This window comes from Marmota flaviventris, chromosome 2 (assembly GCF_047511675.1).
Source record: "Marmota flaviventris isolate mMarFla1 chromosome 2, mMarFla1.hap1, whole genome shotgun sequence".
Classification (NCBI taxonomy): Eukaryota; Metazoa; Chordata; class Mammalia; order Rodentia; family Sciuridae; genus Marmota; species Marmota flaviventris.
In genome coordinates, this window is record NC_092499.1 from 102,942,585 (window position 1) to 102,958,098 (window position 15,514).

General features: G+C 34.5%; 1 protein-coding gene across 4 annotated transcripts in view; it reads right to left on the reverse strand.

Moving 5' to 3' along the window:
- The window catches only part of Nedd4 (NEDD4 E3 ubiquitin protein ligase), a 127,031-nt gene that overhangs the window by 28,857 nt on the left and 82,660 nt on the right, over positions 1-15,514 (reverse strand). For all 4 annotated transcript variants that reach the window (XM_027926139.2, XM_071608290.1, XM_027926133.2 and 1 more), the window contains 5 exons: positions 15,048-15,098; positions 13,391-13,452; positions 10,991-11,093; positions 5,646-5,812; positions 212-329 (listed from right to left, as the gene is read on the reverse strand). In XM_027926139.2, the coding sequence (XP_027781940.2) occupies positions 212-329; positions 5,646-5,812; positions 10,991-11,093; positions 13,391-13,452; positions 15,048-15,098 (501 nt within the window). The remainder of the gene's footprint in view (positions 1-211; positions 330-5,645; positions 5,813-10,990; positions 11,094-13,390; positions 13,453-15,047; positions 15,099-15,514) is intronic.

A 15,514-nucleotide genomic window follows, 5' to 3' on the forward strand; every position in this document is an offset into this window, starting at 1 on the left:
TATTTTTTTAAAAAATATTTATTTATTTATTTATTTTTAGTTTTCGGTGGACACAACATCTTTGTTTGTATGTGGTGCTGAGGATCGAACCCAGGCTGCACGCATGCCAGGCGAGCGCTACCGCTTGAGCCACATCCCCAGCCCTTGAGCCATACATACTTTAATCTACTGCTATGACATGTGCTGGTCAGTGAGAACAAGAGAACTATACCTCGGAAGAATCCCGGTTGTCAACACTCTCTGTTTCCTCGGAGATCTGCCTCCTGGTGGTAAAGGCACGCTGTGCTTGCAGTTGAATGTTACCATTCTCAGCATCTGTGAGGTCATCCCTGTATTGGAAGTGGAAAAAGCCATCACTTGTGTCTTAAGATAATTAAGAACCTATGATCATTTAAACACTTACAGTAGATCAGAATTTACTGGTTTTAGCCAAAGGCTATTTCAACATGTACAAATTGTGGGCACACTCACACCTTCAGAGTACCTTATAGAGTTAAAAGTTTTTGTGGGGATGGGGTTGGGGCTCAGTGGTAGAGCACTTGCCTAGCATGCATGAGGCACTGGGTTCGATTCTCAGCACCACATACAAATAAATAAATGAAATAAAGGTCCACCAACAACTAGGAAAAAAAAAAAAAACTTGTGAAAACGTGTAATACTGATATTTTAGTTTAGACCTAGGAGAATGTCTGACATTCAGGCACTCAAAAAAATTTGTAGAATGCATATCAGAGAATTTTATAATTTCATAATATTATTTTCCCATGTTATTACACAAGTATATCTAAAATAACTCTACAGTTACATATACATCTTCATGAAACAAACACTTCATTTGATAAAACTGGTCTTAGAACAGACTTCCCCATGCACAAATGTAGACGGCAGAATGAAAGACAATGAAAGGACTTTATAATTCAATGCTTAATAAATTAGGGATTAAATAGTATCTATTTTTTATCATACATAGACATAGGCCTGGTCTGAAAAAGGACAATAGTAAAGGCTTATCTGAGTTTAGTAAAGGTATCATCTTAGTCATTTATATTAGTCCAGTTATTTGCATGTAATATAACCAGACTATCAGGTCAAGAATTTTGTGCCATGTGCAGTTGTATATATTCATTAACCCCAGCTACTCGGGAAGCAGGAGGATCACAAGTTTGCGTCTGGCTTGTGAAATATGGTGAGACCTTGTCTCAAAATAAAAAGTAAAAAGGACTAGAGGGGCTGTGGTTGTAGCTCAGCTGTAGAGCTCTTGCCTGGCATGTGTGAGGCACTGGGTTCAATTCTCAGCACCATATATAAATAAATTAAATAAAGGTTCATTGACAACTAAAAAAAATATTTTAAAAAATGTTAAAAAAAAAAAAAAAAAAGCCAGGTGTAGTGGCGCATGCCTGTAACCCTGAGGGCTTAGGAGGCTAATGCAGGAGGATCATGAGTTCAAAGCTAGCCTCAGCAAGGGCGAGGTGCTAAGCAATTCAGTGAGATCCTGTTTCTAAATAAAATACAAAATAAGGCTGGGGATGTGGCTCAGTGGCCAAGTGCCCTTGAATTCAATCCCTGATACCCCCAAAAAGAAATAAATAAAAAGGGCTAGGGGTGTAGCTCAGCGGTAGAGTACCCCTGATTTAGATCCCCAGTACCAAAAAAAGAAAAAAATTGTTCAAATATTTAATAACAAAATTATTATAAATTTATTTAATGTCTTATAAGCCCAGGACAGTAAGAAGACAAGTTATTTTTTATTGGTTCCTAATATACATAATGTTAGGATTCATTTTGATATAATTATATAAGCACGGAATATAATTTGCTCCAATTTAGTCCCCAGTACTTATCCTGACCCTCCCCCTTCTCCCTCTCCCTGTTCCCTTTCCCCTACTCTATTGACTTATTTATTTATATTTAAAAAAATCATGTACATAATGGTGAGATATACATAATGGTGAGTTTCACTGTGGTATATTCATATATGTATATTGGAAAGTTAGTTCAGGTTCAGTCCACTGTTTTTCTCTTATCCTGTCATCCTTCCTCCCTCCTCCCAAATCCCCTTCCTCTATTCCCTTGATCTTTCTTTTTTTGATGGAATTCCAGCTCCCCTCTAATCCCTGTAGCCCCTACCCCCATTTTAGACTAGTTTCTGCATATAAGAGAAAACATTTGACCTTTGACTTTTGGGGTCTGGCTTATTTCACTTAGCATCAGAGTCTCCAGTACTGTCCATTTACTAGCAAATGACATAATTTCATTATTCTTTATGGATTTATATTCCATTGTGTATATATGCCACGTTTTCTTTATCCATTCATCCATTGAAGGTTGGTTCCACAGTCTGGCTATTGTGAATTGTGTTACTATAAATATTGATGTAGCTGCATCACGGTAGTAGGCTGATTTTAGATCTTTTGGATATACACCAAGGAGTGGGAGAACTGGGTATATGGTGGTTTCATTCCTAGTTTTCTGAAGAATCTCCATATTGCCTTAAAAAATCAATAAGGTGGGATGGCAACAAATTATAAAGCTTCTGCATGGCAAAGGAAACAAGTGCATGAAGAAACAGTCTATATAATGGGATAAAGTCTTTGCCACCTGCTTCTCAGGGAATTCATATCTAGACTATATAAAGAACTAAAAAAATTTAATACCCTCAAAACAAATAATCCAATTAATAAATGGGCAAAAGAACTAACAGTCACTTCTCATGAGTACAAACACAAATGGCCAGTAAATATATTTAAAAATGTCCAACATCTCTAGCAATTAGGGAAATGCAAATCAAAATCACATTGAGATTTCATCTCACTCCAGTCAGAATGGCAATTACCAATAATACAAATAAATAATAAGTGTTGGGTGAGGAGATGGGAAAAAAAGGTACACTTATACATTGTTGGTGGGACTGCAAATTACTGCAACCACTCTGGAAGGCAGTTGCAGAATTTCTAGTCTAATTCCTAGATCTTTAACCCACTTTTGTGCAGGATGAGATATAGGGTACAGCTTCATTCTTCTACATAAGAATATTCAGTTTTCCCAGCACCATTTGTTAAAAAGACTATCTTTTCTCCAATGTATGTTTTTGCCACCTTTTTCTAGTATCAGATTACTGTATTTATGTGGGTTTGTCTCTGTGTCTTCTATTCCATAGGTCTTTGTGCACATTTTGGTGCCAGTACCTTGATGTTTTGGTTACTATAGATCTGTATTATAATTTCAGGTCTGGTATTGTGATGCCTCCAGCATTGCTTTTTTTTTTTTTTTTAATTTTTAATTGTAAATGGACATAATGCCTTTATTTTATTTATTTTTATGTGGTGCTAAGGATTGAATCCAGTGCCCCACACATGCCACTTAGCTACAACCCCAGTCCCAGCATTGCTCTTTTTGCTTGGGATTACTTTGGCTATTCTAGGTCTCTTATTTTTCCAAATGAATTTCAGTACTGCTTTTTATAGTTCTGTCATTGGTATTCTTATGGGGATTGCATTGAATCTGTATATTGCTTTTGGTAGTATGGCCATTTGAACAATGTAATTCTTCTTATCCAAGAACATCAGGGTATTTCCATCTTCTTAGGTCTTCTTCAATTTCTTTAGTATTGTATAGTTTTCATTGTACAGGTTCTTCAATCCTAACAAGATTAATTACCATTGTTTTGAGGTTATGATAAATGAGATAGTTTTCCTTATTTCTTTTTCAGCAGATTCATTATTGGAGTATAGGAACACAATTGATTTATGTATGTCAATATTGTATCCTGTTCTTTACTAAATTGTTTATCACCCCTAGAAGTCTTCTGGTGAGGTTTTTTGGATCCTCTAAATACAGGATCATGTATCAGCAAACAGAGATAATTTGACCTCTTCTTTTCCTATTTGTATTCTTTCCATTTCCTTCAAGAAGACATGTTATTTAAAAAAATATATTAATTAAAAAATTTACATATATAATAATTGTACACACTATATTTTGGTGGTGACATGTAGTGTTTTGATAAATACATACATTGGGTATAATCAAAGCATAGAATTCAGCATATTCATCACCTCATACATTTATCATTCTTTGTAGTGAGAACATTCAAAATCTCCTCTTCTACATTATTTGAAATATTCTATACAATACTGTTCGTCCCAATCATCCTATGTGCAACAGAACATTCAAACTCATTCTTTCTATGTTAATGGTACTTTGTACCTGTTAACCATTCTTTCCCTAACCCTCCCAACCTCTAGAAGATCAGTTCTTACTGTACTGTAGCTGATAAAAAACATAAGTCTGACAGATGGCTCTAAGAGAATGTTTCAGATTTCTTTCCCATGTTAGATTTTTTTCTAGCTGAAATGACATCAGTCATAGAGAAAGAAATGTGTTTTTGCTCAAGTTGGGCTTGCCATAATACTGAGGCATGGAATAAGGCAATTTTGCGGAATTTTATAGTATCTTTGGTTTTGCAATATGTATGTCATTTCAGATATATTGACACCTCTGTGCAATGAATAACTTGGATTTCTGATTTACTTTGGAAGGATTTGAGAACAGGAAATATCTATGATAGTGCTTGGGATATATCAGATACAAAATATGAGGATCAAAATTTAGGAGATTAATGGACAAATAAAAAATTCTAAGTATGTGTCAAATAGTAAAAGACTGATGAAAGTCATAATAAGGTGGTATGCAAAGAGAAGTAGAAGGGGATTTGGTAATAAATATTAAGGTTGAGAAGATTTGGAAATGTATACACAGTGTGATGATAAACAACAATGTCACTTTGGAGACATGCATTAGGATATGTCAAAGGTCATTCTGTCCTTGGTCTGTGTTCAGTGGAAGACGTGTATACATTGATCAGACTGGAAGATAAGGTTAATAATAAGACTTTAATTATTGAGTCCTTTATATTGTAGAAATCACTTATTTTTTTAAAAAAAGGGTACTACATGGGCTGGAGCTGGAGCTCAGTGGTAGAGCACCTGCCTTGCATGTGTGAGGCACTGGGTTCAATCCTCAGCATCACATACAAATAAACGAAATAGGGGTATTGTGTCCAACTACAACTAAAAATAAATAAATAAACATTCTTAAAAAAAAAAGGGACTACAGAAAATAACATTTTATTATATTTTAATAACAAACCACAAAATGTTTCCAAAATATTTTAAATCAATTTCAAAAGATCCTTTGTTGCTATATAATAATAATTTATTATAATTAAAGCTACTGAAATGGCAGTATTTATGTTTAAATAATTCTAAATATTATCAAATCATATATATATGTATATACATACATATATACATATACATATATATATATACATATACATATATATATTTTAGTTATCAATGGATCTTTTATTTTATTTATACATGGTGTTGTGGATCAAACTCTGGGCCTCATTCATGCCAGGCAAGCACTCTACCATGGAGCCACTACTCTAGCCCTCAAATCTTTTTCTTTTTTTTTAAATAGCTGAGAAAGCATTTTTTTAAACCCCTGGGCCATAAAAATCCTAGTCTTCTTCCAGTTTATGGATCCCTAAACCACCATGAATCCATTCAAGACATAACTTCAAAATGAAAGTGGTTAAAATGTATCCAGATTACACATGTGAAAGCCTCTGCACATACTGAGGGGTTGGTCTTTTCCACTGTGTTCTTCTAGATTCATGGTTTACATAGTAGGTCCTTCCAAGGACATCCTGCCTCTCTTCCCATCCTGGAGGTAGAGGAGAAGGTTCTTGTTGCTGCTGCAAATGGCAAGCAGCATCTGGTTGGTCCAAAACAACCCAGCCAGGCTGAAAAACAGAGTGGAAACAATTAGGTGTGTCTGCTCCATTTTTCTAACTTTATCAATTATATGCCAGAGGAAATTTTCAGAGAGTTAGTGTATTCAATTTCAGAAATTATACATAAATGGAATTAGCACATCCTTAACTTTTAAGACCATAATATGAATATTTTATAATAATAATAAAGACTTTCTCTGCAAAATAACCACTTCAATTGTTTGAAAATGTTTAAAAAATTTTCAAAAAAGTTTAAAAACATATCTAATAGAATAAAAGGACAAAAACACACCCTTTTAAATAAATAAACATTGATGTAACATTGGAAAGCACTGAGAAGCATAGTTTAAACTAGTGCAATCTTAGGCTACTCTCTAAATCATAAGCAACTAAATGAAGGTCAGGAAGTGTGGTGCTGGTCATGGTCTCTCCTACAGGGAAAGCACCTTGCTTACAATAGAAATCAATATCCAAGACATGAAAAAATCATTAGATAAAGGTCAAATATATACAGACATGATAGAGAAGGGTGAATGCTTGAGAAATAACTGCTACAGTGAACTGTGTATGGATTGAAAAGTCATTCTGATTCTCGTCTGATTTTTCTGTTTTTCTTTTGGACCAGGAAAAGGGTTTTGGTCAGGTCATAAAGCAGTTAAAGAAAGTTAAAAAAAAAAATACCTTGGAAATATGTTCACTCTGAGACTTGCAAGAGACAAAATACAAAGAAAGCTTTAACTAGGGTATAAAAGTAAGGGGTTCATTAAAAAGAGTTATAAGAGCTAATGACAAGTTTTCATATGAAAAACCTCATAACAGAAAAGACAGCATATAAAGGTTTATTAAACACTAATGTGGTTAGGAAAGCATTTAAGATTGAAAAAAGAAAACAAGTAAAGAAACTTTAAAATGCTCCTAAAAGGACACAAAAGACCTAAATGAATGAAAAGACACAGTTAATCTGTAAGTTTGCCAAAATTCTGGTAAAACTACATTACATATTAAAAAAAAAATAACAAGACAACCAATTCACAAATTCAAATAGAAACATGAACAAGGAAGAATAACCAGCATCATTCTGAAAAAGAAGAGCAGTGAGTGGAGATGAGCCCTGCTAGGGAAAATGTTATGCCCTATAATGGCTGTGTGGTACTGGTGGTGTGTGCAGATGGCTCAAGAGAATGGATTAGAAAGCCTGGAAAGAAACCCAAACTATAAGAACTTAGCATATGACAAAGACATTACAAATCTGTGAGAAAATAGGCAGGCTGCTTTGAAAATGGGTACTTATTTGAATAAAAAACCTAATTTGGATCCATACCTCACACCTTAATGAGGTTAAGTTACAGAGTAGCTGGGCATGATGGTGTGCACCTGAAGCCCCAAGCACTCAGGAGGCTGGGTAGTAGGACTGCTTGAGTCCAGGAGTTTTCTTGGGCAACACAGCAAGGTGAATGAAATGAAATGAAATTTCTTGAGTCTTGCTATGTTGCCCAGGCTGGCCTTGAACTCCTTAAGTGATCCTCCTGCCTGGGCCTCCTGAGCAGTTGTGACTACAGGTGTGCACCAGCCCAGCTCAGATGGAGTAACATGTTAGACATGACATCAAACCAAGAAGCAATAAAAAGAGGTTATCCATAAATTTGGCTATAAAACCCCTAAAGATGTACATGGCAAAAAAAACTACCAAATCAAGGCAAAAATAAATACAAATCAGAAAACATTTTAGTACTAAGATAATAGTCAAAGAATAAGTTCTTTAACATATGCACAGTTTATGTTGTAGGCACTGGAGATCCAGTTTTTCACAGTGGTGAAAAATTGTTGTGTGCTAGGCAGATGAGGGCTTAGAAGCAGGGAGAGAATTTTTCTACCTTGGAAGACTGAACCTGAAAATGAGGTCAAGGAGAAGAGCTGGGAAGGAAAGGAATAATTTTTGGCAGCAGGGAGAAAAAGGGGTTTCTGCAGGATTGTTGATCTATTCTGTCTACTGGGTGGGAGGATTATGGACTGAGGGGTAAGGAGAGAAGACAGAAAGAATAATTTTGGGAAAAGGAATCTGGTTGGAAAACAAAATTTACTCCATTTCTTTCTCTTTTCTATTTAATTTTTTATTTTATTTCTTCTCTGGGAACTGATAAGTCTTTAGTTTTTTTTCTTTTTGTTGCCCAAATTCCATTTTCTTTCTCCCCTCCAAACTCTTACTTTATCATTTCATCTGTATTTATCTTCCTTTTCACTCTCCTTTCCCTTACATGATGAGGATATAGGATATATTAGTCTTGTGAATACAGAATTCAATTTTAATACTCTGGTCTTCATTTCAAAGATATGTGAGCTGTTAGGCACAGTGGTGCATGACTATAATCCCAACAATTAGGAAGGTTGAGGCAGAGGGTCACAAGTTGGAGGACAGCCTCAGAAACTTAGCAAGATCCTAAGAAACTTAATGAGACCCTGTCTCAAAAGCAAACAAACAAACAACAACAACAACAAATGGTCTACACTGGGTGGTGCATGCCTGTAATCCCAGCAACTTGGGAGACTTGCGGTAAGAGGATTGCAAGTTCAAAGCCAGCCTTAGCAAAAGTGAGGTGGTAAGCAACTCAGTGAGACCCCATCTCTAAACAAAATACAAAATAGGGCTGGGGAACTCAGGGGCTCTCAACCACTGAGCCACATTCCTGGTACCATCCGCCCTCCCCCCAAAAAGTGTAGGGATGTGGCCCAGTGGCAGAGCATCCCAGGATTCAATACCCAGTTTAAACAAAACAAAATAAAAAATCATGTGAGTTGTATTATATTTCATTCTTCTGAAAGAAAGGTTATCAAGATTTTTTTGTTGAATGTAGTCAATTATTAACTTTCCTTTAAGATTACATTTATTAATAAAAGGGATCTTACTACTGCTGAAAATAATTATAAAAACATTCAAAATTAGGAAAACAATACCAAAAGAATATTTCTTTAAAAGCTGTGATTTCTTTGTTTCAACACACACACACGTGCATGCACGTACACAGCTAAGATTTCTCAGATCTACTTTATATTATAGTAAATTCAAGAAGAAAATGAAAAAAAATTGAGTAGGGCCTTTAAAAAATCTATTTCAAGTTTGAGGAAGTACAGTTGTACATTCAAATACCATTTACAATGACTGAGATTTTATTTTCTAGATAGAATGTCTCTATTAAACATGTATTATCATCTATTCTCCATAAACTAATTTTCTAGGAATCAATGAACCTTACTTAATTAGTAGCCTCAAGGCTATATGCAGTTGCCTAAAATTTAGCAAAGACAAAGCGGGTCAAAAAGAAAGCATTCAGAGACAGACAAAAGTTCTATGTCAATCTTCTTAAAATATAACTAACTCTTAAATTGCACAAAGAGTACAAATCAAATGTTAATTACCTGTTACACTCATGCTTTACTAAGGATTACAAACTGCCTTAAGAGAGAGCCACTTTTCAAAATTTCAATTGTTGTCTTCAAATAGTAGAATTTCATATATCCAGTCACAAACTAGATTTCAAAGAACTAGGCAAGCTTCTCTGGACACTAGCTACACAGAAGATAAATAAGCACAGGTTCATGTGTTTGAATTCCTAGGGGTTTTCATAAATAAACTACATGCTCACACCTCCTGAATTACAAGGTGCCTTCTGAGGGAATTCAAACACTGAGACATGAGACCACAAGATGAAACAGAATAGAACTGTGAACAGGGTACCTATATGATATGTGTGTGTGGGCAAAACTTGGAGTAGGTTACTAAATAATGAAATGTTATTAATCTTTTTAAGTTACTAAATAATTTTCTTTCTTTACAGCAGACATCCTCCATTTCAAACAGAATTCCATCATGCAAGATGCCCTGGGTACCCAAACGGCAGGTAGACAAATGTCTACCCAACAAATACCTTGAAAACTTTAAAAATAATTGTTGTATGAAAAAAATCAGAGAAAAATGAGAAAAAAGATAATCAAATAAATGAATATAGACTTGAGAAAATAACAAATTTTTTGATCACCAAACTAGGGATTTGATTTATGATGTAAAGAAAAAAATTTCTCTCCTTCTATAATTATACATTCCCCCTGAAAAGCAAATCTCATGACTGCATTCAAAATATTCCCAGAAAATGTTGTTGCAAATTCACTGCCTACTCAAGAGCACATGAGGTAGAGCCCAGCCCTTGGGGAGGCCCCTCTGCTTCACAGTTCTTACAGAGACCAAAGCAGAACCTCATACAAAGAGGTGACGACTGAGGAAGGAAAAAGAAACTTCTGAAGCAATTTACCATGTGTTTTCTGTATATGTTGAATGAATGATGTCACCTTTTGATGGATTGTGCCTTTCAAATGGACCTCAAGGAGCAGGTGTTTTTTGGTCCTCTTTTCAAATCATGAATTTTTCTACTGAAAGAAACTCTAGGGGTTATCTGGTATAACTCTGTGAATGAGGAACCCAAGAGTCAGAGAAGGTCAGCTCCTCATAGGATCATGAGGCTGGTTAGTGGCAGAGCTTGCCACTGGGGTTCCAGTCTCCAAATCCCCTTCTATTCCAAATACATATTCTGCATCTCTTCATTAGCCCCAGAGGCATGTAGCTCTATCCACATTCTTGACTTGGACTTTCCTTTCATCCATGAAAACAGTTAAATTCCGCTTGTCTCAAATAAACATACCTTTTTATTATCTCACTGATTTCTCCCCTGACTCTACTTCCCTCATGATGTCCCCCACCATAATACGAAAAGTAACAGGAATTACATGTCTTTCATAAAAGAGTTCCTTATTAGCTAAGAGTCTTTCCAAAATGTGCATATGTTTAACTTACAAATACTAAATTATGTTCTTAAAGGAGAATATGTCATGGTTTTAGAAAACTGAAAAACTAGAAAGTTCGTGACAGTTACAGTAAATGTTTTTCATTTATAAACATTGTATTCTCTACTCCTAACCTTTAAGAAGACTATTGATAATAGCCATTCATTCTACTGAAGTATCCTTAGAAGAAAGAAATTGTTAATGAATGCTTAGGTGAAATAAATAATACAGGTAAATAATGGTAATTGCACACATTAATTTCATTGAATAAATTATTTTTCTTTAGGGTATATTAAAATAAGAAATCAGATATATTTATATATTTAGTTTAACCAAATATTTATAAAATCTCACCTCTAATTCCTCAGCCTGTTCTGCATTATCTTCTTCTGAGCCACTGGTTTTAGGTAGATAAGTCATTTTTAATCTCAGATAACCTTTAACTCTTGACTTGTGACTGTAGAAAAGAAAAGAAGTATTCACAAAACTTCAACACTAAGGAAAAAAGCATTCATTTAATGAATCTATTGAATACCTATTGGCTATTAGGGGATTTACCAGAGGATATTCAAAGGCAAGTTCTAATGCAGGAAATATCTAGGAAAGGAAGAGATCGTGGAAAAAAGGAAACACACAAACGAATAACTTATGTTATAAAAGATGCTAAGGAGGTTTAAGTGGAGGAGTAGAGAGAAGTTCAGAGTGAAATTGGTGAAATTGGCATTTCAGTTGAGGCTGAAAGATTGGGAAGAATTTATATATATATATATATCAGGGATTAAACTCAGGGATGCTTAACCACCAGGCCACATCCCCAGGAATTAAAAAAAATATTTTATTAGAGACAGGGTCTTGCTGAGTTGCTTGGGGCCTTGCTAAGTTGCTGAGTGTGAAGGATTTTGATTTGGGGCAGTAGAGGCAATGGCCTCTGGAATGGAGAGAAGGATCAAGAACCAGGAAATAGATGGGAAACCTGGGGTAAAATTCAGGAAAAGGCAGTAACTGAAGTTGGCTGGATTACAGGATACAAAAGGAGAGTGTGGGAGGCAGGAATGGTCCAGATGATAAGGTCATGCAATATAAGAGAACTTTAGGCTTTATTTTGCACATATTGGGAAGTTTTGAACGTAAGACTTAACACTAATCTAGTCTCACAATTCTAGTATGCTAAGATTTACTTAAGAAACCCTTGTCAATCCTTGCTTTCTATACAGTTATATATATATATATATATATATATATATATATATATACACACACACACACACACACACACACACACACACATACATACATACACACACACATATATATATTTGGTGATTTTCACAGGTATCAGTTATGTAACAAATTATCCTGGTTTTCTAGATAAGAGTCCAAATTCTTTATTCCATCTTTGAGAGATTATATACCCTCTCCCTCCAGTCCTGTGTCTCTCCTAATCTTTTTAGTTGTTCTCTGAACACTTCTCATGGATTTGATAAATTAAGTGTTCTTCTCTGAAGTGATCAGTAAAATTTCTTACTCTTCTTCCCAAGGCCACCAACATGGCTTGTGCATTTACAGTTAAGGGGGGTGTGGACACTCTGACTTGCTGTTACAAATGATGGATACAGAAAATGTACTTAGATAATGTTTTGTTGAAAAACTTCTATTGTACTTCATTTGTTTCCAACCAAAAAATAAAACCAAACCATGGATTTGACTTACCAAACAAATGATAAGGATTCAAACAAATGTAGGACATTTTCTATTTGAATAAATTTCTTCTGGGCTTGCAATCATATCAAATATATACAGAAGATATCATTTTGTTTAAAGAAAAAAATACTAAAAAACATCTGACACATTGAAAAGTAGGCAACTAGGGCAATCAAACAAGAAGAACTTTCAAATAAGTTACAACTGGTCCCAAAATTAGAGGAAGAGATTTATATTCTATACTTCTACAGAAATTAAATATGTGACTTAAAGAGTAAAAATCAGCAACATTAGATCACTCTCTCTTATTTTAATATTTATATTATGAAAAGTAATTTAACCATTTAAAATGCAAACTTTTACTATGTTTCAATAAAGCATTTTTTCAAATGCATTTTCTAGTTTAAAAAACAAGCTAAATACTGTTGTTTTCACAGATGTCCTTTATCTGGTGTACTTTGACCTTTTTGACAGTAAATCCACACATATGTTTTAACTGGGTTTTGCTTGAGTATGTGGTACAGAAGATCAAAAGGGGGTTTATTTACAATGTAAAATTTAAAATTTTGACAAAAATCAAGCAATTCAGCTTAGAAAATTGAATTAAGAATATGCTATTTTAAATTTGTGTCCATTCATGCTATTTTTCCCTAAATACTTGAGTCTTCTAAAATACTTTAAAAAAATTAACCTAAGCAAAACATAGTTTTTTTCCTGAAACTGGTTTTGTGCATGCTTTTATAACATAGTATGACAAAAATTACATGTGCTGTAAGATATAAAATATAATAAAATGCCAAATTTCAGCCTTCTAGGTCAGAAAAATATTAGGAGAACAAATATTTCCCAAAGGGATGTGGTTACTTTTCTATATCTTCAAAAATTTTGTAATGTGCATATAATAGTTTTAAATCAGAAATGATAATAATGCTTTCAATACTATTAATATAAAATTACAAGGGTTTAAATCCTAAATTTTCAAAAAGTCCACTATAAGGTTTAACAGAGATTAAAAAAAAAAACAATGTATGCTATAAATTTATATTTACTGACCTTCTTGGGTGAAGAACAAAGTCCTTAAACGTATATGGTCTCTCCATTCTTGGATTTTCTGTCTAGAATAAAACAGTTAGTTTTCAACATATATCTATAACACAAAAATACTATGTACTTTTCAAGAAAATTCATGAAGTGTGACCTCAGGCATAGTTAAGAGAGAGAAAAAGTAGTTTTTGTTTATTAAATGGTTACAATTGTAATTTGACAGTGTTTTCACCTTCCTGCATGATGGGAATTACAGCCAGCATCACAACTCAGCCTAACATTGGCTGGGCAGGTGGGCTACGGAGCCCAAAGCAGAGCAGAAGAGGAGCAGTGGGGCAGCATGACAGAGTGGTTGGAAGGCAGGCACCCAGTAGGAATAGGGAATGGGTACCATGTCGGCAGGTTGACTTGGCTAGATCACAGAGACAATTCCAGAACTAAAGAATAAACAGCCTGGAAAGTCAGACTGGATTAAATACACTATTGAAAGATATGATCTCTAAAGGTCATAGCCAATATCTATCTCAAATAATTGACAGAGTAAAGAATTTCTTTTTTCTATTTCAAAGTTCTACAGCCCTTTGTTTTCATTACCCTTGCCTACTCTGTGTTTTGCATCATTAACTACCCCCTCCACCGCCCCCCCGCCCCATCTCAAAACTCCTTTTAAGTTCTCATAGATCATTTCATTTGGTTCTTTTGCATTTTCCTCTTGTCTGTCTTCTCTCTCTCTTCTTTTCCACCCATATTAACTAATTTTCAGTTTGGGGCAGTCTCTTCCTGCTCTCTCTCTCTTATTTGGAGAGCTAATTAATCTCAGATTTTGCTATTACCTGGACAGTGAGAACCCTCGATCCTTTCAGTCCCTTTTCACTACATAGTTTATTTTTATATTTATTTTTTTAATTTTTTTTTAGTTGTAGATGGACACAATATCTTTATTTTTTTATGTGGTGCTGAGGATTGAACCCAGAGCCTCATGCGTGCAAAGCGAGCACTCTACCACTGAGCCACAACCCCAGTCCTATTTTTATATTTCTATTAGCAGTCCAATTTAAACTTTACATTTCCTGTTTTCTACTGAAATTCACCATGTCCAATAACAAATTCCTTGTATTTCAAAATAAAATGACTGTTTCTCCTCTCTTTTCTATTCTAGATACTATTCTTATTTTCCGAGTTCAACCTGTATTCTCTTTATTTTTTGCTTCTCCTCCAACCTCCATATCCGACACTTGGTTTCCGAAATCTGTTTTCCTCCATTGCTATATTCTGAGTCCTGATTCTCAGTGTTTCAGGTTTACATTGTTTTAAAGTATCTTAGTTTCCTTCTGTGAACCTAGGGCTTTCCCTACTCTAATTATTCCAAAGGATATTTCCAAATTGCTTTTCCTTAAACATGATTTCATGATGCCAACAAACTTCAATGGTGCTCTACTTCTAATTAGGATTCATATAAGGAAATACTAAAGAGAAAATTGAAATGAAAATTTGAGATAAATTTTGAGAAAATAATACACTCAAGAAATAAAAGAAGTTTATACTTTATAAATAAAATAGTCACATTAATTATAACATTACCTGTTATATATTGTGTATATTATAAGTATTTATTAAATTAAAAACAATAAACACAAAACCCTAAATCATGGACACCTATACTAACCGGCAATGGATAAAGAGGAACATCCACTTGACCTAGGAAATCATCTCTTGTCTAGAGAAGAAAGAAAAAAAAAAAAAAGATCAGTAATATGTTTAATTCCTTTAGAAGGCTTTGTTGAGATATTGCCACATTCACAGAAAATGTGGTGTTTTTGTTGTTCTAGTTGTTTAATCCTATGTAGCATCAATGGAGGACTGAAAATTAAAAGTTATGAGGTACAATTTCTGGTCATCACAGAGCAGCATATATTAAATTAATCCTTCTACAGATAATTATATGCTCAAACAAAAACAACTATTTGAAAGCATGATAGAATGACCCAAAACAAGCAGAAACTTGGGTGGCAGGTGTGAGAATGGAATGTCAGGCCTTCAAAGAAGAAACTGCAGTAGGCAGACTTCATATTTATATTGCTTGTCACCTGGTAGAACTTCACAGTCCATATGGTGTGAAGTGCTTAGAACTTA